This window comes from Rhopilema esculentum, chromosome 8, assembly GCF_057945365.1.
Source record: "Rhopilema esculentum isolate cy_ngs chromosome 8, ASM5794536v1, whole genome shotgun sequence".
Classification (NCBI taxonomy): Eukaryota; Metazoa; Cnidaria; class Scyphozoa; order Rhizostomeae; family Rhizostomatidae; genus Rhopilema; species Rhopilema esculentum.
In genome coordinates this window covers 3,483,899-3,508,000 of record NC_142822.1, presented here as the reverse complement: position 1 = coordinate 3,508,000, position 24,102 = coordinate 3,483,899, and the positions used below count along the sequence as shown (strand labels likewise).

The following is a 24,102-nucleotide window of genomic DNA, read 5'->3' as shown; positions in this document are numbered from 1 at the left end:
GGCAGCGTAGCATGCGGGCGGGGTTCATTGCTTCTTATTTCATTGTAAATTACTTAATTTGTAGCTTTCCTGTTGGTATTAGACTTGTATTAGACTTTCCTAATTTCCTAATTTATTATTCGTTTTCAAACCTAATTTTCTCAAAATCGTCTCGCTTTTTGGCCTTTAGTTTCATTTAATTTCTCTCATAGTAAGCAAATATAACGAAGAAGGGCACGGTGCTTGGAAGGGCACCTATTATGGTAACAAGTCATCGAAGAGATCTGTTAAAAAGGACACTTGCAAATACTAGGGGTGGGGGGTACTGTACTCTTGTAGGAGGGGGCTGAGGTTGCAAGCACTGGAAGTGGAAGGGTCTGAGAGAAAGTGGGCGTGGCTCTATTGTATAAATAAGCCTGGACAGGGTGACTCATGCCAGTGCTAACTAAAAGGTGATAGAATCAATAATGTTCAGGGAAAGAATTTAGGTTGGTGCCTGTCGTGAACGACAGACGTGGTCTTTTTATAAACGTTCATCCTTCCACATATTTACATAGGGCTGTTTATCTAAACTGAATAAAAAGGAACATCATAACCTTTTGCACGATATTTCCAGAAACAAATTTCCTAAAGAAAGTATATTCAGCAGAACAAACAGTAGGCCCATTGTTATTGCATATCTTGCCAAATGAGCCCAAGCAAGTCAGTTCTAAATTAAGCAAATTAACAAATGAAGTTTGGCCTTTGATGATGTCAGTCACTCTCTTTTAAGCATCAATACACGTAACTGATCAGACAACTTATGCTGAAATCGCAAGTTCTGGTTAATTGTATCAAATTCATCCTCAATCTCGTTAGTTTAAAATAGCCACTGAAGAATGAGACAATTGGATCTAGTTGGAGCTTTCGGTAAAGAAAATCCCACAAAACGATCAATGTATCACCGTATCCATGGCTGAAAAGAGCATTTTGAGCATTTATCTTTCATCACAATTGCAAAACTAACGAGAATATGACCTCCATAGTAGTTTTGAGCGCTTTGACCAAAATTGATTAAGGAATCATGTTTGAGCCGTTTTATGCTTCACTAAGGGAGCATTGTCATTTTGAACAGGGAGATTTGTCTGTCATATTATATTTGTTATGTATTTGCAAATTTCGAAAATAAACTTGTTGGACCTTTGAGAACCAGGTCATACCACTAGCGAAACCAGGCTTAATGAATGCATTCACAGCGTATAAATTTTGCTTCAAAACTGTCGAACCTTATTAAATAAGGAGCGGGGAGGCCACTTGCACTCGTTCAAATTAACGCAGATATATGTTTTCACTTTCCAAGCATAGAGAATTATTTGGCCTGTTCAACATCAGAAACAGATTGAGATCTATTCGCTCTAAAGGGCTTGGTGTATTGAATATCCGCTTATGAATCGTCTCTGTCGAAGTCGAGGTATAGCCTCGTTCCCCTTAAAGTGAATTGCAAATTATGGCTTCCAACCCAACATTGCTTTCAGTTCTTTAAAAACCCAGTGGTGTAGTGAACATTAAGTTCTTTTGAAAGGAGTTGAAGAGGAAGGGGGTGAAAGGAATTTATTTTTGCCCCTACTGTTATTCTATTTCTTAATGAAAATAGCTTTGCAAATTCACAGAATTTTCATTCTTTCGCCCTACCAGTTTTAAAGCTGTTTCAATTTTATGTTTATACTAAGTTTAATGCAAGTGACATGTTCAAGTAACCAGTTACAGTGTTGCTCCCTGTATACTTTCCTGTATACCAAACCGAATCATAAAAACTTTCATTTTTGATAGCATACGTCGGGCACAGAATTGGGTCAGAGGTGGTGCCAGAAATCTTCCGACAAAGGGGTTGGAGCTTCCGACAGGGGGGCTAAAATGACTAAAATAAGCAATTTTCGTACGCTATTTTGTCAAATTTGCTCCGATAATAACCTAAAAATTTCCTCCGATGGGGGGGGGGGGGGGCTAGATGCTTCCGACGGAGGGGCTGTAGCCCCCTCCTAGCCCTCCCCTGGCGCCACCACTGAATAGGGTTAAGTTAACATATGTGGTCATGCTCACGTGTATAGGGAATGATAGTTGTAAATATCCTATTGGAGACAAAACGAAATGCAACGAAACAAGTGATTCATCTTTTCCCAATTTGTCTACATGTCAAGCAAGATCTTACCCCATACCTCTTGACGCTGCCACTGTCCCCTGCCATGACAACACCCTCTAATTGGGCATCCTAGAGTATTATTTGTTGTAATTTTTGTTCCTAATTTAATTCGAGTAATCTTAGGAGCCTTTCTTTCTGGCACCTTTATTGATCATAATCAGCTCTGTTTAGGCCAAGTAAATTTTGCTTTCACGCAGAACTCAAAATAATCAAATGTTGATTTGTCATCTGCCGTGCAGTTACTCATTGCTACCCTTCCCCGAGGCATATCAGATATGCAGTTGTTATGAGTCTGGCAAATAAGATGATAGAATAACCATGCTACATTCAAACATGTTAACCTTGTTTGATTATCTGATCAAACTTGAGTGCCACGGGCTCATTCAATCGTTTGTAACCGATAGTTTCCTGAAAGTTCATATCATTTTTCTTGTTTTCATTCACTACATGAAAGGACGGGAAGTGCTTTTAGACGTTTAAGCTTTTTTCTGTTTTGATATGTAACTATTCGATCCCAAAACATTCATTTCGAGTGACAAGATTTTTCAAACATTTTTAAAACCTCAGTTAATTGCTATTTTTAATTGATGTTTCTCAATACGTTGGTTCTGTAGAGCACCGGAAAAAAACAGTAAATGTTTGAATTTTCTCTTATTAGAAGCAGCAGCGTAGAAATGGACACGGAAATTAATCCAAAGTAAATTAAGTAGAAAAGGAGTTGTCAATGTTTTAAGTGATGGACCTGATTACAAGGCAGACGCTCAAACTACAAGTCGACAACCTTCAAAATTTAGCTTAGATTTGCAAATATATTTTCCAACGCAGGGTAGTGCTTAGAGTGCTCAAATTGCAAGAAGATGCTTGAAGATGGGAACACCCAACCATTGGCGACATCAAATCATCGTTGAATACTTTCACACTGTAGAGCTGTTTGGGTTAACAAAGAATTACAAATGCTAGAATTTACATTTTAAAGCCGTTGAGACCCTAATACTAATTATGGTTCTTTTAAATTATTCTTTTTACATTATTTTTATTATTTTTATATTTAGTAATTTTCGATTTAAGTTGTTCAGTATGGTTCAGAAGAGCTGTGCGATATCTTACTGTATCTCACTACACTCAGCTGGGCAGTATCAAAATCGTGATGTTTTGATAATGGTGCTAAATCAGACATATCATAATACTCTCGAATCGTGATTCCTAATCCTCTTATAATGTGGAAACAAAAATACATATCCATACTAAAGTAAGGAGTCAGTACTGAGCCTAAAATAACTCGTGGCATTCTAACACACGAAAGAGCTGAATATTTCAAGAACCCCAACATTTGAATGGAGCTTATGCCGTGGAAAAAGAGGCGATAGCAAATAGGCAGGCACCACTGATCTGTCTCGATCCAGAGAGCGTTTAAAATGAAAACGAGACATTGTCCACATTTCTTCTGCATAAAAACACGATGTTTTCTGCGATTATGGTTTTGTATAAAACATTTCGAACTAGCTCTGTGGCAAAATTCTTAATTGCAAAGTCAACCTTTCAATTTACTTAGTTCACAACATAGGCCTGATTAACTATTTTCTGGTTGTAACAGACACATCATAATAGATCTAGGTATGTCGTTTTAATTGTTATTCGTCGATCTATATTGATTGATAGTGAAGGGCCATCATAAATACTATCTAAAAATCCACATCGTCGTTCAATTTGTTTCTGATATCACATTCCTCTTCTCTTTCCAGTTGTTTTGAAGTTTTCAACGAATCCTTAACCAGATTGATCATAAGTAAAGTGGATTGACTTAAAGTAAGTTCGATTCCTTTTTAAAGCCGTCTTTGAATTATATATGCTGCATGCTTTATGGATAACTGTTTGATAGGTCTCCAAATGCCTAAACCTGATGCGAGATAGCAGAAGAAAGGAAATGTAAAACATTTCTTTTCAATTGAGGTTCTACTAATCGTTTCCATCCGTGCTCTGCCATCTGCCTTTAGCAGATCATCCTTCGACTTTTCTGATATACCTGTTGTAATATGTGCCGTGCTCTTTTGTTTAAGTTTTGATCTCGTTTCCCGCAGTTATTATCGCAAACTACAGCAAAAACAGACAAAAATATGTAGTAAACAAATGTAACTTCGTTCCAAATTCAAACACGACAATGTTATGATTTGAAAAACAAGCTTTTTACCCTAGGGTCTTTAGATTTTGGTCATTATAGCTAACAAATCTGTCGCTTTCGTGATACAAAAGCTTTTATGGACTAAGCACAAATTAGTTAGAAAATACACTCTTCTAGTAGGCAGAGACACGTGTTGACCTTCCTCATTTTTGAATATTTTACCGGGTGTCACTCGGGTCATTTCGTGAAGAAGATTTAAACAGCTATGACGTCATAGGCACATTGTGGGTGTCGACCTCCGCGGAGGACCATTTTGTCTCTAATATTCCAAAGAAAAACAAGAAGCTCTGCAGATTCTGCTTACTTACATTGTAATTGTGTTGAAACGATTCAGACCCTTTGGATGACTGATTGTAGCCTTTTTAAAATAATCTAGGTTTCGTAGCGAAAGTTGTCACTGCCGTTAAAACATTTTATCTTTTGAAAATGAGCACAACCTCACTTTATGATTAAAAATTAATTAACATCGCCTTTCCTTTGAATTCTAGAATCACTTTGGAAAAGTGGTAACAATATTTACGTTAAAAAAGCTTTTCTTGAGTTATCAGCGCGTCTTTGGCTCAGAAATAGCCTCGACCCATCAAACTGACTACCAGCTTTATGCCATAGATTGTTTATTTTCCCAATATCACAACAAATAAGTAGTTAAAATTGAAAACGATTACGTCATCTAACTGTTACAAAGATGAGAGCACTCACCGTTTCTTTGCGTGTGCCTCCGGAAGGGGCGTGCAAAAGACAATTGAAGACCCTATGTGCTTCTTCTGTTGTTTATATAGAAAACAAGGTATATTATATAGATTATTAAAAACTAAATAATGGTCCTTTATTTGCGGCATGACATTGCGCAGTTTCTTTCTGAGTGAGAGCCCACTGCTACCATTGACTATGCTGCTACGTAAAAAGAGTTTCACAGTGATGTCACGAGGACATGAAGCAACATATCAATGAGACATTTGTTGTTAACGTCTTGTTTATGCAAGAGTCTCTTAGCTATAACGGTCATTCACACGAGTAGCCTTACTCAGACATAACAAAAAGCTTCTCACGACTGTGCTTTCCTGCCGAGTATTCACATAGAAAGTCTACGAACAGTGTACACTGCGTTTTTTCAATTCTGATGCCTTTTCAATTTCTCACGTGCATCAGGGATGCACTATTCATTTCCTTATGCCTGCTTCTTGCTTGTTTGTGTGAAAATAAATTTGTTTTTTTCCTTCTTTCTCTTAAATCTTTATTGCTAGCTATTTATTTTTGCCGTCTTGTGATAGTTTATCTTTACAATGTATCGAAAGTATCAAAAGGCATGAGTTGGATTTTTAACGGAATATCAAACGTTTCATTATTATAGTTGTCTCCTACTAGTGTTGTTGAGATGAAGAAAATTCATAAGAAAACCCTTTATGGTTTAGTGACAAGTCACAAACTGACGAAATTTACTTGCTTTTGATGTTTCCTTTTCTACTAGCGATCTTATGTCTAATGCTTTTTGATAATAAATATATTTTCTTGTTCTGAACTTTTTAATTGCATGGCATCATTCACGTCAACACAGATACGTTGATGACCTCAAGGCATTCTTCAGGCAGTGGTATTCTAGTAATGTACGTGACTGCCTTCGCTCTACTCTAGCACCATTTAATAACCAAAACGTAATCCAAATGCTCAGTCGTTTCTAATCCTTTGAAAACAGGGTAGAACAATAACAGGCCTACCACCTCCAGTCAAAAGAAACGTTGTTTTCTCTCATAAGCATGCCAGGCCATTCAGAGCTTAGTGTAAAAAGCTTCGTTCATGTTATGATTGATTGATTTACATCGTCGATAAAGTACATCTGTACACAATTTGAGTCAACATGTAATAATAATGCAAAGGAATTCAGTCTAAATAAACAGTAATCAGGATATGGAATGATTAATTCATAAATAAGGTGATTACTTTTTGTGGTTATTCCCACTGAATGCGTTTTGATAAACCGTATCTTCCTGCAGAACAAAGCTCGCAGTTTATGATCTCTTAGTTATGATCATGATTATGCCAACTTGACAGTTGAAACAGCATAATCAACATCCAAGTCACATTGATAAGCATTTGCACCAGCAGCAGAACCTGTGATGTTCTTTGGAAAACTTATGCTTGTTTGGTTATTTATTCACAAGCTGTCATGATCTTATTCTTGTCATGATATTTCCTTATTTTTCTCAAAAATTATGGGAAGCAACTTTCTCTGGAGTGCGTGCTTACCAGTGTGCAAAGTGTGCTATGGAAAGGCCTATGCTTGCATGCCATATAATTGGCACAAGGAGGACTGGACCCGAGAAACATGATGGAAATGACTGTCCCACTGATCTACTGTCCACGTGCGAGATCTTGTCGAAATCTCCTTACAGATCATATTCGGTACTATTGCTCTGTAGAAGGTCGCAGGGTCAGTTACCTAATTTCATGAGTATGAATAGCTGTGTCGTGAGAGAGGGGTCAGCATCCCTCACAAGCGTCCGAAACGTGCACAAATCAATCACCCACCCCTGACTGCCCACCCAAACCCCCTACAAACTAAAATCATGACGCCCCTTAATATGAAATTTTCGTACAAAACAGGGAGAATGTGGTGTTGACCAACTTATTCAACACAGAAGAGCGACAGGTACTGATTTAGACTAGACGAGTATACTGTATTTATGAAAATAAAGGTTTCTTACCTAAGGGACATCAACCCTACTGCATCAACCCCCTCAGTAAAACTTTGTGCTTAGCTTTCAACCATTTTGTAAGGTTTTTTCGTTCTTCAAGCAAAATTTGAAGTTAAGTGCGTTATTTGTAAAACACTGTTTAAGCAGACATTTTTCTTTTCACCCGTTATCTACTCACAGTTGGACAGTACACTTCTAAATTCATTGCTTTTATCTCTTTTTTCCACCTACGTTGATAGTGGAAATCAGAAACCACATTCTAACAAGGAAGACAAAAGCCTGTTTACTTCGAGGCATTTCATATGAAGAGCAAAACAGTTTAATTACTTCTTATTAGAAATAAAAGCACCTTCGAAAACGCGACAATCTTACTCGCGATTCGTGGTCTGTCGTTGTAGAACAATTCATTATTTACCAGACCATTATTCGCTATAATCCCCTTATTAACGCCTAAAACCTTAAATTAATTTTGCATAGATTTTTCCCTCTGATTGCAATGTTGTGGTATTTTGCTTGTAAATATTGTTATTTTTTGTAAACAAAATGAAATTCCCAAGCAAACTTGCCACACGCACCTCTAGCATTCCAACGCATTCAATATTTGCTCTTTTCGTTAATTTTCTTTTATTCCACTCTGTCCCTCACTAGAAGCATTGTTCTGTTTCGACTATTTTTAAATTATGAAGTTTTCAATAACAGTCACAGAGCATCGAAAATAGTAAACTTTGCAATTTGAAAGATTAAGTCGCCTTTGCTTGCCTTTTATGTCCCAGACACCAGTACTTTAAATATGAATTCCTTTAGAATAACTGTTAAATGACAAATTTTCGTAACAAGCTACGGACTAGCTCTACTCAAATAAACGAGTCGATGGAAGATCTAAAGTGATTATCACTTCCGAAAAATTAAGATCATATTAATAGGTGCTCAGGATGGTGGTACAAACCATATACCCAGAAAAGTAATTTATAGCACAAAAAATAGACCCAATAAGTAAGTTTGCGTTTCTTTTGTGAATCATGTTTTTTTTATTTTCTAACTTTTCTCATATTCAACACCCAAAACATACTTCAGAACTTCATGACCCCATTAAAGGAATTGTACAATTTAATGACTCAAAAAAAAGCTATGGGTCCAATTTAAGACCCAAACAACGCCTATATAAAACCATCTAAATCATCCATTTTTCAGCTTCTATTCTATATTTCCAGTCTACCCTTTAAACTCCAAGCAACCTTTTTCTAACACATATCCCAAAAATATATATCTACCTATTCTGCTAATAGTTTAATAGTTCTAAATTATTTAACCTGTTGCTCATTTTAACATATTTCACATCGAAACACCTTGTTGAGAGCCATATATTGAAATGTCTTGCACCAACACAAGCCTATATCCGATCTACACATGTTGGTAACTTATCATTTGGTGCTGCATTAAACGTCTGGCCCTGTTACCTGTCTGGTCCTGCTTTGCATTCTTTGTGAATCTGGGTTTTTGGCACTCCTAAACATGCAGTTTGGTTTCTATAAATATGCAACTGGACCGAGGATCACGGGATAATTGGGTTCCACTAAGGCAAAGAGCATGTAACGCTAGTTTAGTAGCTCCGGTTTTGAGGACATTCTTTAATCAAACCCATGCTGGATTAAGTGCCTTCTCGTTTAAATTGATAACTTGGCCTCAGTAATCCAGAGATCATTGACTCTGGTTCGTCAAACCAGCTGTTCAATATGTCTTGCATATTTGGAAAGACAGATCTTTTTTTGCTTGTGAATTAGTTTCTGACGAGTTAGTACTGACTACTGACTAGTAACATAATTATCGCTACCACTCTATGACCTGACCGAGGCCCGTGTCGTCTGCAGTACTGAGGGACGAGGCCAGTAGTGTTATCTATCGTCTTTGTCCTCAAGCTCGTTTGACTTTTTGCTTTTCTGATTAAGACAGCGAATGTCTTGGTAATCAAGAGCAGTGACAAGAGGGAACTACTGCGTTAAACAAATCCAAGCTTTATTTTGTCTACCAAATCCCAGTAATTCTTGCAATCTGAAAATCTCAAGTTAAAAATATTCTGAAATGGATTTCCAGTTAAACCAAAGGGTGTTGTCACAAAACAAGCACATTCGACGGCACAATCGTACTTCTTGTCTCCCTTTGCTCAAAAGAGCCTCGTTCTTGGCCACTGGCAAAAATCCCAGCTAAAATGCCCTGGTTCATATTCAAAATTTTTAGATTATTACAATGTAACCTCTAGAAATTTCATAAGCTATTTTATTAACGTAGTTTTATTTCACTGTGTACCGCCCAGATTATATCTGATCTTTCAACTTTATTGAAATATGTTAGCTTCTTCAACAAATATTGCCAAGCTAATAGATTGATCATAATGCTCGAATACTTTTCTTAACTCTATCCAATTCAAGAAAGCAATCAGAATCTAACCACTAATGTAATAACTTAAGATTCAGATTTGCCTTCCAGGATAAATACTAGCAATTGGTTTTTTATTCTAAATGTGTCTCTAAAAGATATTGAATGTACTTTGTCATACGAATGTACTCTCAGGAGCTTTGCTGCAAATAGAGGATACACAGAACATTCATCAATATGTACATTAAATGGCAAGCTCCAACTAGCGAACATAGCTACTGTCCGTTGTACGGAGGTATCCGTTGTCTAAGTGCTAGGGACAAAGTTGTTTGTCCGTTGTATAAATATTTTAGGAGGCATACATTGACGGGAGGTGCTCTTTAGCTGAGCTTTAAAAGTCGTACAAATTTTTGTGTGTGTCAGGCCCACAATAAGGGCCAATAAGCAGCAGCTACAGAATATACAGTGGAATCCCACTTTTACGAATTCTGTACGGACAACGAATAAAAGATCGCAATAGTGATTATTATATCGTTATTCCAAGGAACCAGACTTTTAGTTTGCATAAGGATGCCCTCTGTACCAGAGCCACAAACTTTCGAGCGAGGAAATAGAAGATAGGAGCGGAGAAACAGAGGAGTACCTATCAGAGAGAAAGGAATAATGGTTCTAAGCCAATGAGGTGGATTGAATTGCTCCGAGCTAACCATCACCCACTCTCGTAGTAATGTTTGGTTTTTAACCAATCAGGATAGCGATAAATCAAAAGTGTCTGATCACAATGATTCCCTTTATTTTGATCGATTTTTAAGCGATCTTTTTAGAGCAACTCTAAAAAGATACAGGTTTGGGGATGATCCAAGGTAAAATATGACTTGCATACATACAAACTAACTACGAGGGGTGGTAAGCCTTTTAAGGCAGATTGCACCCTTCTCATGGTATAAAACTTTAATTTATATTACTATCCCAATCATCACTGTCTCGCAACCAGGCATCTTTCTCCAATTCCGGAAAACCTTATCAACAATATTGCAATGCTCCTTTTATTGCCTTTTCCTAATAGATTTGATCAAACCAATATGAAGCAAAGTTTTTAATAATGACATAATGAGGGTCTAATGATATAATTTGTGATAAAAAGCGTAATATTTTGATTGATCGGATCGAGAAAGTACGCAGGGCAATACCATCGAATCTAGAGCGTGCGCCACCAACGAGGTATACAATGACCCAGTGTTTAAGATTAAATGTTTCAAAACTAATTACATATTATGGCACATGTGTTATGGTTAGCATTCGTGCTTCAACGTAAAAGCAATAACTCATAGTAGTAACCACAATGAAGCCAACGCTGCATTGATGCTCACAGCCATTGAAATTTTGTTTTTAAAGTCCGGTTTGTGATGCATGATACGACAGACGATTCGTCCTGTGCTTTTCCGATAAACTCTAAAGTTTTTCTTTCTAGAATCTATCCAGCAAAAAGCTTCCTGTATAAAAGGTGTGCGTTTTGTATGCTTAATTGTTGTATTAACTGGCTGTATTAACGATACGGACATGGAAAGGATTAGAGTATTGATAGTAGATATTTCATAATATAGTAACAGGTGAATTATTGACTTTTCTACACACCCCAAGAAAGACCTTGGGAATGGGAAAAAACTTGTTTTTTGCGAATGATGGAAGCGTGGTTGATTAGTGGAATGTCGTTCCTGTTGTAACCTTGCAGTTCACAGGGGCTTTCGCGTAATTTTTAAAGAGGAGGACAAGGATAAGTTAAAGGTCCATAACAAAAGATTTTGTATAAAGGCTTTTTTAGGGGGGGGGGGGCATGACCCCTGTTTCCGCTGCTAGTTTCATAGTACCTGAGTTTTCTCCTCTCTCCTCCTCCGCACTCTCCCGCAACGCCCAATTGGCAGCCTGGAACCCAGGGTGCTAGTTTCATAAACATGTCTTATCATGCAAATTCATATTTAATAGGGAGTAAAAGGGAATGAAATTTACCTAACGGGGAACAAATAGCTTCTTACATAATTTGGCTATGGCAAACAAGTCGTTTATATACGCGATTTCCTGGCGAAATACCTGTAAGTGAACGCCAGGACAAGCTACAGGAAGAATGTTTTGGTTTTCCAATTTCGTTTAGCTTTTAGAGACGTATGCTTGACATTCACGTATGATTTATTTGTGGCATAACGGCCACTTGATCTAAAATTAATCGTAACCTTTGTATAACCTTGATGGCCCTTGATCTTCTTGTACTTATGGCGTGCTTTTTACGGGCCGCGCCTCTCTTCAAATGGCCCTCGCTACAGTTAGTTATCCGCCAGCTAATGAACCGTCGGAGGTACCCGCTTCTTTGGGCTGTTTTCATAAAAATAGAAAGATTGGTGAATCAATTTTTTCAGGAAGACATTTAAGTCCTTGTTAGGATTATGCAAAGACTTGACTCTACCCTCATGAAATCATCTCGTTAACTTGATTTTGTATGATGCAACTAATTAAGTCTTGTAAGGCGGATTGTGAAGTATTTAAACACTGCTAATTTATATCTTTATTTAAACTGGGAGAAATCATATGGAACCAAAGTCATCCATAAAACCCACGTAGTTTGCACAAAGCTTCCTGAACACCGATCTTATGCAAACGAAAGATTATGTTTCTATTTAAAGATGTGAAATTGCCTTTCAAGAGTTTTGTTTGTCTAACGGGTTGCCTTCTCGTAAACACATGTTTGGCACCTTTTCATGCATCGAATTTATGGAGGAAAGGGTTGTTGAATTTTTAGGTGCGACTATTCATGTGCTCGAGAAGTGTTGTCTTGCAAAAGGAAGTCGCTCGAACAATATTGATAGAACACCAAATCAAGGGGTCTAGTTAAAAACCCTCTCAAGAATGTACTGGATTCTTGGGCTATACATTGATCCCCGTTCGTGACGTCATTTCCCCACAGAGAGCTCTGAGCAAATTAATTAAAGCTAATTTCATGGAAAAATCGAAACATTTATGAATATCATGTAAACCATCAGTCGATGTGACTTCGGGACAAATGTATTATAAACGAGGTTCACAAGAGAGGTACACCGAATTGTGTTACTCTGTTTTCTATCGCCATGGCAACGACTTTAATTTCATCCTCAATACCACGAAGTTATTATCTTTCTATTTGTCTTTCGCTTTTTTAATGTATGAGTATTGGCGTTAGAATTTTCACATCAATATGCCAACAGGATTTTCTTCTTTTATAGAAAGCTCAAAACATTCGCTTGACCTTTGATGAAATTATATATGTTTTCAGTTATCACGTGACATACATCTTGTACACAAGTTGTTTTCCTCGCACATTCTTGGCAAGAAAGTCCTGGGTTTCGTACACGTCATTTCAAAACACAAAACAGTACTTTAGAAACATGCGACTTTATCAGCTCATTGTTTTTCTTCCTCTGTGTTATCTGTCTGGATTTTTAACTAATCGTGCGAATATCGAGTACCCAGGATTCACCGTTAGGTCAATGATTGTCTGTAATAAGCATGTAATCTTTTTGTTTGTTGAATACTTTGCAGATTTGAAAAAAATTGTTGCACACAAACAAGTTGTTTGGACTTTATGGCTTCAGCCTTACTTTTATTCTAGACTCTTCGGTTTTCACATCTCTGTTCCTTGTTTTCACCTTTATATACTGTCTAAAATAAGTATTTGAGTTTCTTTTTCTCTGGGTCTGGGGTTTTGCAATAACAGTTAGTGGCAGGGATGCAGTTTTCTATCTAATTGCAGAAGAAAATCCAAAACAACAAATTTGCAAGTGATATCATGCTCAGTAACGTCAGCACGGGGTGGACTGGAGTTGACATGTCCAGCCCAGCTTTCCCAGAGGTCGGGTTGCTAACTTCTCGAAATCCGTTGAAAAACTTTCGACGCAGGGGGTGGCTGAATATGTCGGTATTGATTTTTTCGTTCTTGCAAAAAAAATGCTGTTTGAGAAAGTAAGTTTTTCGAAAATTTCGACACAGATAAAAAAAAGTAAAAAAGATTTTCCCACGTGTTCTGAGAGTCTGATGGGCGTGGTCGAGAATTTTCTTTTGGCTTACCCAGTTTTTTAGGCCGGCGACGCCAGTGTTCATGCTAAGATCTCTTGCAGAAACTATATACATTTAGTGAAAATCACCTTCAGATTTATGCTTGGTTCATTTAGGTCTTTTTAGCAAAGGCATAAGAAGGGCAATGTATAGAGACACCCTTTTGAGGGTGATATTGTGATTTTGCAGCATTTTAGCCATATTTCAGTTGTCATAATGCAAAAGACACATTTCCAGTGACGATAAAGACAAAACCAGTGACGAATTATTTATCCATTCCTTGTATTTTATTGTACCTCTTCTTAATTTTTGACTCAGTTTTGAGACTCTTGTTTTCATCAAACACTTTGTATAAAAAGAGTCCTTTTTTTCCTTTAACAAAAGTTCTGTTAGCTACATATCCGCTTCTGCTTTTGCACAGTTCCTGGACACTGGAAAGTGCACAATTGTTTCGAGATTTGCACACGGCCCCTGTCAATGAGTAATTGTAAAGTTGGACCGTTAAGATGTCAACATCTTTTATGATGATATAAATTGAGATTGATAGGAGGCTTGCAAGCAATGATATCATTGCTTCAATGTAACAAATAACAGATATGCTGTCATTGGTTAAGTTCGAAATACCTGTCATTGATGAAAAAAACTTGGCAATACGCTTTGCTCCAAGTACTGATGTTTTGGGATATTTCTAGAATGTCCAGAATTTCGTTAGTTTTTGCAAGTTGTTTATGATTAGATATTTACTCCTATCAATATTTTCCAATATTTATAACGATGGACCTTAACCTTAAGTTCTCAGAGGGAAATAGTGTGATAGCTGCCAATAATAGGTACACATTTCTATCCAGGCCCGTCGGAACCGGGGGGGGGGGGGCTGGGGGGGCTGGAGCCCCCCCCAATAATTGTCAAACTGTAGTATGTTTCCTTTATAACAGTGTACTGAATGAGAAGGAAAAAAATGGGCAGCCCCCCCCCAATATGAATTTCGTTCCGACGGCACTGCTATCACGGACAACTGCCGATAACGGACACCTTCCAATAACGGACACCTGCCGATCACGGACACCTTCCAATACAGACACCTTCCGAAAACGGACAAATAGTTCTATATTCTGCCCTGTAGTCCCAGCTTTGTAGAAGAGATTTACAGGCAGCGGACACCTAGAGCGTTTCATAATTACTTGTTATTTTGTAATTTCACCATATATTCCAAAGTTTCTTTCCATTCTGTCTCTAAGCCACTCCACGTTACACCAAATATTCACATACCATGTCAATTTTTCTAGCTCTTTTGGAGTGACTCCTCAAACAGTGGCCTTGCTGTGTTTTAACCACTCAAACTCTTCTGTTGTAAACAAAAGAGAAAGGAAAACCTGACTCATGGTCCGTTTGTATTATGTCACAAACGTCATGTCAAGATTACGAAATGCAATACCATCATTTTGCTCATAGCGTAGCAACGGCGTGTTCCTGGGATTCGTGGACAGTTCAGCTGTTCAATCAATAACATTCGAAATATTCTTGGAAGAATCAAGCCATGGGATTTGTTAGACAACTAGTCCCCCCTCCTCCTTCACTTGAACCTTTTCTCTAGAAAAAGTGAAACGATATGGACAATTCACCCCCAGCAGCGACGACAGATAAAAAACTTTTAGGTACAAAAAAAGCTTTACCCACTACTTCGCAGTCTTTTATAAACCAACCTCAAAAACTACCGACACTCTCACGTATTTTTAGATGGGCCTATATCTAGTTGAATTTTTTGCAGCTTGGGATGAATATAAAAATTTTTAAGTTTTTGATCGGCAGGATACGCGTTACAATGTGACGATATCACACCCAGCTTGGTACCTTAATATATTGATCATAATAATATAATAAACTAAATAAAACGAATTATTTTGTCTTTAGAAGAATATTATTTTGTCTAACTGTGTAACTGAAGCTTGTGGTTTGCTCTGGTACAAGTATAGTATAGGACCATATCAGAGCGTGATGACCTTTATACGTCATGAATTTGACTGGTAGGCGTTTTGGGGCAAAAGGACAGTCACCTTAAACTTTTATTGGCATCATTCGTAAAATTCGTTAACACTGAGACGTATCAAATATTAGTTTTTGATGCATGTCTGGTACACAATAGGATTATGGGATGAAACTGAACACGGTAGAAGTATACATCAAATGTTGTTTACTTTTAAAATCGGTCGCTCCGGAGGAGTACGAGAGACTCATTGCACACTTGTGACCCTAGATTTATTTTTGGTTCAATGTATTTTCTGAACTATCCCAAAATAAAAGTGCTTCTTAAGCATTAGTTCATAAAGTACTGTTAAGTCTTTTATGCCTTCCCAAATTTTTAAATGTACAGTACGTTACCTATAGCAAGTTTCTTACACAATACATGGGTGTACACTCTTCTAACATGGTCTCTTCAAGAAGGGATAACGAGATGCATTGGAATAAGCCAAATATCAAAATAATATTACAAGGCATACTGAGATATGGCAAATTTATATCAATTTTCTCAATGTTGTGACACGCCTTTTTTAATAAGGTATTCTCTGTCCAAAATGCCTATATGCAAAAATACCATCTGTACCATTCCTCGCCAGGCCTTCTGGAAAAGATTAACGTAGATATAGTGTCGTAAAGTAGATTGTTGGATGTTCTTTCTCCTTGATCCTGGTCGGCGCTCCAGTTCGCCACTCTGTCTAGTTACCTGATTTAGCAACTGTATGAAGTGGTGACAGATTGGCAAATCGTTTATGTAGCTCATAATTGTAAGGAATGCCTATTTATAACATTTATTTCAAGGTGTTGAGTGATTCATAAACAAAAATAGGAGCATCGCCATGTACACATATATCTATGCATTTGATTTATAGAAAAAATATTCATGTACTTCCTTTTATCGGAAAGCTTTTCGGTATGGTGCTTCTGCTAGATTTTCCCACAAGGCCTTTGGAAAGCATATCAGGCAAAGAGCGCTGCTTAATCCCCAAATATGACATAACGTTTAGTCTCATATTTCTGGGCATGCTTATTCAAGCACTGAGTTTTTTGGGAAAAACTTTTAGACTTCTGACCTATCATTTAGCTTTACATTGACACAGTGGCCATATATACGCTTGCTGGGTGAAATTCTTTATTTAGAATCATGTTCTGACCACAAAGATTAGATTCCTCCTGAGGTTTCTGACAATAAAAACCAGCAAAGCGCAGGGCATTAGTGCGTGTTTTTGTCGTTTTCAAGGCATGAACGATAATTTTAGAGATAAATTAGTCAAAACCCCGTGAAAGCGTTTTAGTGTGACATTCTTCTAAGAACAAAGGCCTACGATAGAAAACAACAACGACATTAGCACAAAAGCTTGTTTGGGCAACAGGCAAGGTGTAGAAGGGGGCTTAAGCCTCACGACGGAATTTCCTTCGAAGGCGGAATTTCACACTCAAATAAACCTAAAAAAGTCAAATAGCCCGAAACCCAGCTTTTCCCCTACAATAAAGAATTTGCCCTTTGGTCAGCACCTATAGGCGTGAATTGTCCTTGTGAATTTCATGTTGGAATTTCATAGCATTCCATGCTGCGTTGGGGTGCATGATAAAAGCCATGTTTGATTTGGAACAATTGAGATTATTCCAATGCACCGCCCCTTTGGATTTTTTGTTCGCAGTTACTTGAGGACCGGACCCGGAATGACGCAGTTTCACAATGCTATGTTTTGTTGTGAAATTAAATTTTTATCTTTGTTCTTCGAAGGAAAATGAAACAATAGCAGGAGTGTCGAAGATAAGATTTCCGAGTTGAAAAATAGAAACGCAATTTTATATTTTCGCAAGATTTTCCCGATATTGCGGCCTCTTAAAAAGTCCAAAATTCAAATTTTTTCGCATCTAAAACCGTCCGCCCAACGTCATCGAGATCTCCATTTCCCATGTCGATCTGGCGTGCCCTCTAGAACCCTTGTCAATAATACAACGGATTATTATTTGAATTGGATTCAGGGAGGCTGCCTATTGCAAGTAGAACTTCGAGCTGATTGCTTAAAATCTTATTTTTAGTTATAAAAACGGTAAATCAAGCTCCGTAATAGAGAACTGCTTTATTTAGATTATAAAAAACATCTTTAGTCTGGTAAATTATGAATTTGTTCAAAAATCTATTCAAGATCCTTGTCAATTTTGAAAGGCTTACCCCCTGAATTGTTGGCCCTCCGGGTTGTTAGATGATATTAGTTTATGCAAATGAGCATAGTGGGCATGCGTTTTTGTCTGAGTCAAGAAAACAAGTCATTGAAAGCTTCGACGAGGTAGTTACTAAGACGAGGATCAATTTTTGTTGTTATCCTGCATATTTAGCTGTTTTGCTATTTTAGGGAACTAGTTTGGTGGCTGCGAAGATATCAAGCCTAGAAAAATTGCAGAAGGAGGATTATTGACAAATTGACATCTGAATCTGGGAGCTTTGTCGCTCAGCCGCTGCTTCGGATTTGTAGTTGAGTATCAAGATCTTACTGCAACAATTCCAGTTCTTGAATGAAAACCACCAGTGGAAACAGCTTACTCGTGCTATCGTGCGTTCGCTTTTATAAAGAATCAAAAGGAGTTGTTAGGTTTTGAGCAACTGAGAACACAGGAAATCGTAATCGTGAACCACATCCGATATCGAATGAAGTAGGGAAGCTTGAGTGTATTGTCAAGAATCAAGGAGATATTCTGGCGAACTAAAGAGTTCACTATTAAATGAGGATACTACTTACTCAAATCTCGGTTGATTAATCTAAAGATGGAGAAAGGATTGGTAATCCTCATTTTATGGTGCTTTTGGCTTAATTCTTGGCAAGTAAATGGTGAGTAAGCTATATCGGCCTAAGAACTAAACGCAAACGTGTCGAATAACGGTCGTGTTTTGATCGTTGAGCTAACACATCGATGACTCAAATAAGGGTAATAAATTTATTCTGCCCCAAATAAACCATTTAGTGTCAAACTAAATACTCTTGTGCGAGTTGAGAAATTTGATATCTAACAAGGAAAATGAAGGTTGCCATCTGCTTCCCGTGAGCTTTCCTTGAGAAACATTTGTCAATTTTCAGTTCACATAAAAGGTACACACGTATAAAAAGAAGGCCACTGAGATTTATCGATACAAAAAAATAAACCTTCACTGGTGTCCTTCCAAACTCTTACCTTTTGTTATGATTTGGGATAAATTAAACCGTTTTTGGCTAGTTTGATTTTTAATGGCAGTGAATCATCGCGAGACGACCCCAGCTTAAATCAATTTGGCTTTGGTAGGATTCGAAAAGCAAGGCTGAAAAAAACTAGAAATCCGATCCCGGACATGAGTAAACTTAAAATAAACTTACTTCAAATTCCTTTTCCTAATCGACTGTCCCGCACTTGAGGATTGAAACGTAAATGAAATCTTTTCTAAAAGAGGGTGTGGAATTTTGATCTTCAGTAAATTATGTTTAAAGGGTGCCCCATATGACTAGCCGCCACAACTTCATTCGGATAATGACTACCAAAGTAAATACGGACACGAAACAGTTAGTTCAGAACAGTTCCCTGCCTCTGTCACCTACCTTGTAGTACCTGACATTTTACTGAAAACCCGCCAGGAGAGGATCCCTACTTTGTTTTTCCAAGTGATGTTTTGACACGTAAAAGTAAAAGAATTGCCCGCTTTTGCGTCAATATCATATCAATAAGATAAGAGATTTCATCCTGGCTTAGATCTCACGAAATATTACTGAACTGTAACGCCGGGCTTATTGCGAGCTTACCTTCTAAAATCCCCAACCCGAAACGAAACTTAAAAGAATTTCTATCGCCAAAGTTGCGTGTCTTTCCACGAGACGTTTGAAAAAGTGAGGGAGAGTCATGAAATTGGAATGCTCTTTTATCCATCGCTCTTTTTTTTCCACCCGGACAGGATTTTTTGCCAAAATTCCTTATGTTCCCATTGATGGAGTGACCCTCTTCGCCAACCCTAGAATAGTCAGTCCATCAGCGGCGGAGAATTGCTTCTTTGAATCTTTGAAATCAAATTGGTTGCCCTGTCAGCAAAGCTATGCAAATCCTTGCAACATATTGTTTGATCTTGCCTGGGGCACTCTCATTGTGGTATCAGATAGCTCTAATTATGATTATTATGGTTAGCTATTAAATCGGGGCCAATCACATCAGAAACCAAGGATTAGATTTTCCCTTACCAACCTTCATTTACAGCTAGAGGATAACTAATATCTGAGTCAACATTCAAGATTTCTTTGTCTTCTGTGACATGAATCTTGCTTAGCAGCCTAATTCCCTAATGTTAATTACCTTTTGGCACCCAATATTTGATTTTCTGTCAGTCCATTAACATTTTCTTAAATTCTAGATTGAAATTGATCTTTGGCATTCCTTACTGCCTTTTTCTTTTCTGTAAGAGCCTACTCAGTACAACTCAACTTAGCTTTAGGAGCTAAAAGAAGGGAAACAATTTTTGTATATCTTATATGTTGCAAAAGGATTGGTATATCTTATAAGCTAGGATAGTACCAAGCATGCCGAAAAGAGATTGCTTTTGTCCCCTCCAGAAATGAACATTCTCTTCTGTCCATTTAGAGTAGGCATTGTACCAGTAAAAAAGAAACTATAGTTACAACTATCTAGTTTCTTCTTGACAAAATACAAACAATTTCTTAATCGTAATCAAACAAAATAGAAAACTTGAATTGATTTTTTAATTCTAGCATTTGAGATTGAAGTCAACCTATCCAAAGATCTTTATGCAGTGAAATACAACCAAGTGTATTTCCTTTGCAAAGTAACAGGAACTGACAAGAATGATGTAACAGTGTCATTTGCCATAAATGGACAGCCTATTGTTAGACCTCCACCATACAAACTCAGTTGGACGGAGGGTGGTATTCTTATGATACGCCCCCTTTTTGTTGGAAGATCTGATGGACTGTATGAATGTGTTGCCAGCGATAAGAAAGGAACTACAAAAAGGAAAGGTTTCCGGCTTACAGTCAAGGAAGGTTTGTAGAAAACAAATATATATGCTGTAACATGCAAATCTTTGCCTGGTAGTAAAGATGAAATATGACCAGAGCTGATTAGCTATTCGATTTTGGTTTCAGATGTTTCAGATTGGTTTTTATGTAGCATCTTTTGCCAATCGCAATTCTTACCATATTTGGCAATACTTCCACAAACATCCCATATTTTTCCTTGCTGAATGCTGAAACTGTTCACAAGGCTTTTCAAGGAAAATGCTGATAAAATAACTATGTTTGTCTTTTGATGATAAGTCTTTGTGATTTAGTTGCTTAGTAAGAAACCTTATTTTTTGATAGACTTTAGCAGTCTCATTCCAGTGGAGGAAATTAATTTTTCAGGTGGGGGGGGGGAGGGGGGGGGGGCAAAACTCACAGAAACAAACAAATTTACTGACAAATGAAAAAAGTTACCAACAGAAAATCATTAAAAATGTGTTTTAACCAACAGTTTCCCAAAACTAGGAGCCCACCCCTGCAATTTACATCAAAACTGATGAGCATAGAATTTCTTAAAAGTACATTATTTTGTACCTTTTAGAAAAAGATCTGCCAAGTGGCTTTCCTCGATTGGTAGTCACGCCAAAGTCAGCTTACCTTATTGAAGGGGAAACAGCTATAATGCGATGTGCTGCAACTGGAAATCCACAACCACAGATCAAATGGTTTGTCTCCAATAGGCCACTTAATTTGTCACATCCTAGGGTATCATTACTCTCTGATGGCAGTGTGAAAATTGTTAATGTCACTAGAACAGGCATGGGACTGTTTGAATGCGAGGCCTCAAACAGCATTGGGAGTAGAGTATCTCGAAGAGCTGGAATATTTGTTAAAGAACGAGAAGGTATGCAACAGTTTGTATAACTTTTAAAGTAGCAAGACTGCATCCTATACCTATAATCTAAAAGACCTCTATGGTTAGACTGTCGCCAATTCCAAAAAGATTGCTTTATGAAAGTATGAAAGTCATGCCCATCTTTGCAGCAAAATATTAAATCTCCATACTTTATTGCTTGCCATCCTAATGCTTTTTCATTAGCATGAACATTTTGTGTTAAAATTTTTTCCAGTAATAAGAATCAGTCCCACTTTCACAAAGACCCAGCAAGATATAACTGTGGACCCTGAATCATATGTGACTTTGAGCTGTGCTGCAACTGGAAAACCCCAGCCAGTCTTTTCATGGTTCAAAAATGGCATGCTTCAGGCAGGTGGCACTGATGGCTATTTCCATATTCGATATATCCGGGAGTCAGCCAATTACACATGTCAAGCAAGAAATGATGCTAAACGTACTGCTGAGAGCACATCACAAGTCATTGTAAGGCGTAAGTGGAATTTTGCTATTGCTCTTTGTATTTGCTTATTTTCCAAGATCAAAAATCATAGATCAAAAGGCACATGATTTTGTTGTCATTTTGATATATATATGCTAGGTTTTTGCAAATACCAATAGTTTTCCAACTTTAAGCCATTGGTGCTTCTTAGCTTTGCTTATAGTGTTGGAAGGTAATTTAGACAACTGCCTCTACTAATAAGGCTAAGGATAAGCATGTCTTTAAGTATTTGGTCATGAACTTATCATTCCTCAAAGATTTTCTGGTAGGCAAACAAGTTGTAAGTTGTTGGAAATAGGTGAAATCAGATGTGCAACTTATTCTCAAAGAATAGATAAAGGGCTATTATAATTTATTGTGATTATTCTGTTCTTAAAAAATCTTATGTTGCAATGAAAAGAGGTTTCAGGGTGACTTTATTTTCTGAATTTTTTGAAGGATGTTTTAAAATTCTTTCAATTGATGCAAAGTTTTGATTTTCAGCAAAGCCTTTTAGACCATCTGAAGCTCGGCTTGTTAACAAAACTGTGACATCAATAACAGTAACATGGAGTCCAAATCATCGTGAAAGAAATCCAATCACAGGATATATAATAAAATACAGGATCAAGGGAACAACTGCTTGGAGCCAGCAGCTTGTGAAAGCACCTGTAATGGTTTTTACATATGGGGGTCTCAAACCTTACACTTTTTGTGAGTTTCAAGTGATTGCTGTTAATGATGCAGGCCAGAGCCGGCCAGGGAAGATTGATTACTTTGTTAGTGGAGAAGCTCGTAAGTTCAGCTTTGTTTTGTTTTACTTAAGTGACCCAGGAAGCTATAAAAATGTGTTGTGGTTCACTGATATTTCTTTGTTCATTCTTAATTTCAATTGCCCTTTTTTGAAGGTATTTGTTTTGACTTAGCTGTGTAAAAGAATAGATTTGGCTTTTGAATAATTTCATTACAATATATCAACTGTTTCTCGTGTTTTGATGCAACCAATTAAATGGTTCAAGGTATTTGTAAACAATAGAGAGATCTATCCGTCTTCCCATGCTCTATTGGTGAGAATTGGTCTCGGTTTTTCTATTGTTGGAAGGAAGAGTTTTCTTGGTTAAAAAAATATAGCAAAAATAGTCTTGTATTTTTTTTGAAAGAACATTAATCACAAAATTATTTAAAACACATTCATTGTCAGGCATTTATTATCCGCTTTGCAAATTATTGATTATGATTGCAAATCATTTTCAGCTCCTGAAACCCCAGCAATTAACCTTCTTGGAAAAGGTGTGAGTGACACATCCTTCAATGCAACTTGGGATAGGCCCCTTGTACCAAATGGTCGCATACAGCGCTTCAGAGTATACTATACTGTAGACAGAACGGAGAAGCTGTCAGACTGGTCTCTTGCTTATGCTGGACGCACATGGAAGCTAATAGGATGGCTGGAGGACCGAATGGTTTATTATTTTAGAGTTCAGGTTGTTGGTGTTGCGGGGCTAGGACCATTGTCAGAAATAGCTGTTGTGAAGGCACAGGCTGGTGGTAAGATTTTCGCTAATTCGTTTTTAATTCCCCGTAGCCATGCAAATCATAAGAAATGATAATAAGCGTCAAAGACAAAATGGTACTGCAAGATATGAATCCTTAAATTTATCAACATTACATAATTATGTATTAGCTGTTAGATAAAGCATGAGCTAGGCAGTCAATCAATGGCCTTGAGTTTATACTTATTATACGAAAAGTCGTATGTTAATACAAAGTCTGAATTTAGTGCACGAAACTTCAATGAATACACTTCTGAGATACTCCCTCTCAGCACAGATTTAATTGTACGTACATATGTTATCAGAATCTGTTTGTGTAGCATCATAATTTTATGCAATTGAGATTGACAGGTGCACTTGAAGCCAACTGTGTATCACAAATTTAAGTCAGGGCATTACGGTAGTCCCTGTCCAGGACTAATGTACAATACCTATCTTGACTTGACTTGAAGTTTATCTTTCTTGACTTGGTCAAGCTACCAGATCAGCCCATACCGGGCTCAAAACTTTGTTTTTAATACAAATCACATGGTCTTTCTTCAAACTTTGAGGTAATGAAAACAGGGGAACATTAGGAAACAATACGCTTTTAAGAAAAGTTAGCGCTTAAGTACAATCAACATGCTTACTCAAACAGACATGTTCTTGAAAGCTAGCTTTGATTATAAGCAAGATTTGATGTCAGTAACGTGCAA

General features: G+C 37.4%; 1 protein-coding gene across 2 annotated transcripts in view; it reads left to right on the top strand.

Moving 5' to 3' along the window:
- The first annotated feature begins 3,948 nt into the window (after window positions 1–3,948).
- Window positions 3,949–24,102, top strand: part of LOC148959811 (receptor-type tyrosine-protein phosphatase delta-like) — a 36,702-nt gene continuing 16,548 nt past the window's right edge. The window contains exons 1-7 of one of the 2 annotated variants that reach the window (XM_089109634.1): window positions 3,949–3,964; window positions 17,863–18,336; window positions 20,230–20,520; window positions 21,080–21,382; window positions 21,609–21,866; window positions 22,359–22,649; window positions 23,109–23,402. In XM_089109634.1, coding sequence (XP_088965760.1) covers window positions 18,273–18,336; window positions 20,230–20,520; window positions 21,080–21,382; window positions 21,609–21,866; window positions 22,359–22,649; window positions 23,109–23,402 — 1,501 coding nt within the window. In that variant the 5' untranslated portion in view covers window positions 3,949–3,964; window positions 17,863–18,272. Of the gene's footprint in view, window positions 3,965–17,745; window positions 18,337–20,229; window positions 20,521–21,079; window positions 21,383–21,608; window positions 21,867–22,358; window positions 22,650–23,108; window positions 23,403–24,102 lie in introns of those variants that run through there. The other variant, XM_089109633.1, reaches the window with a different exon arrangement.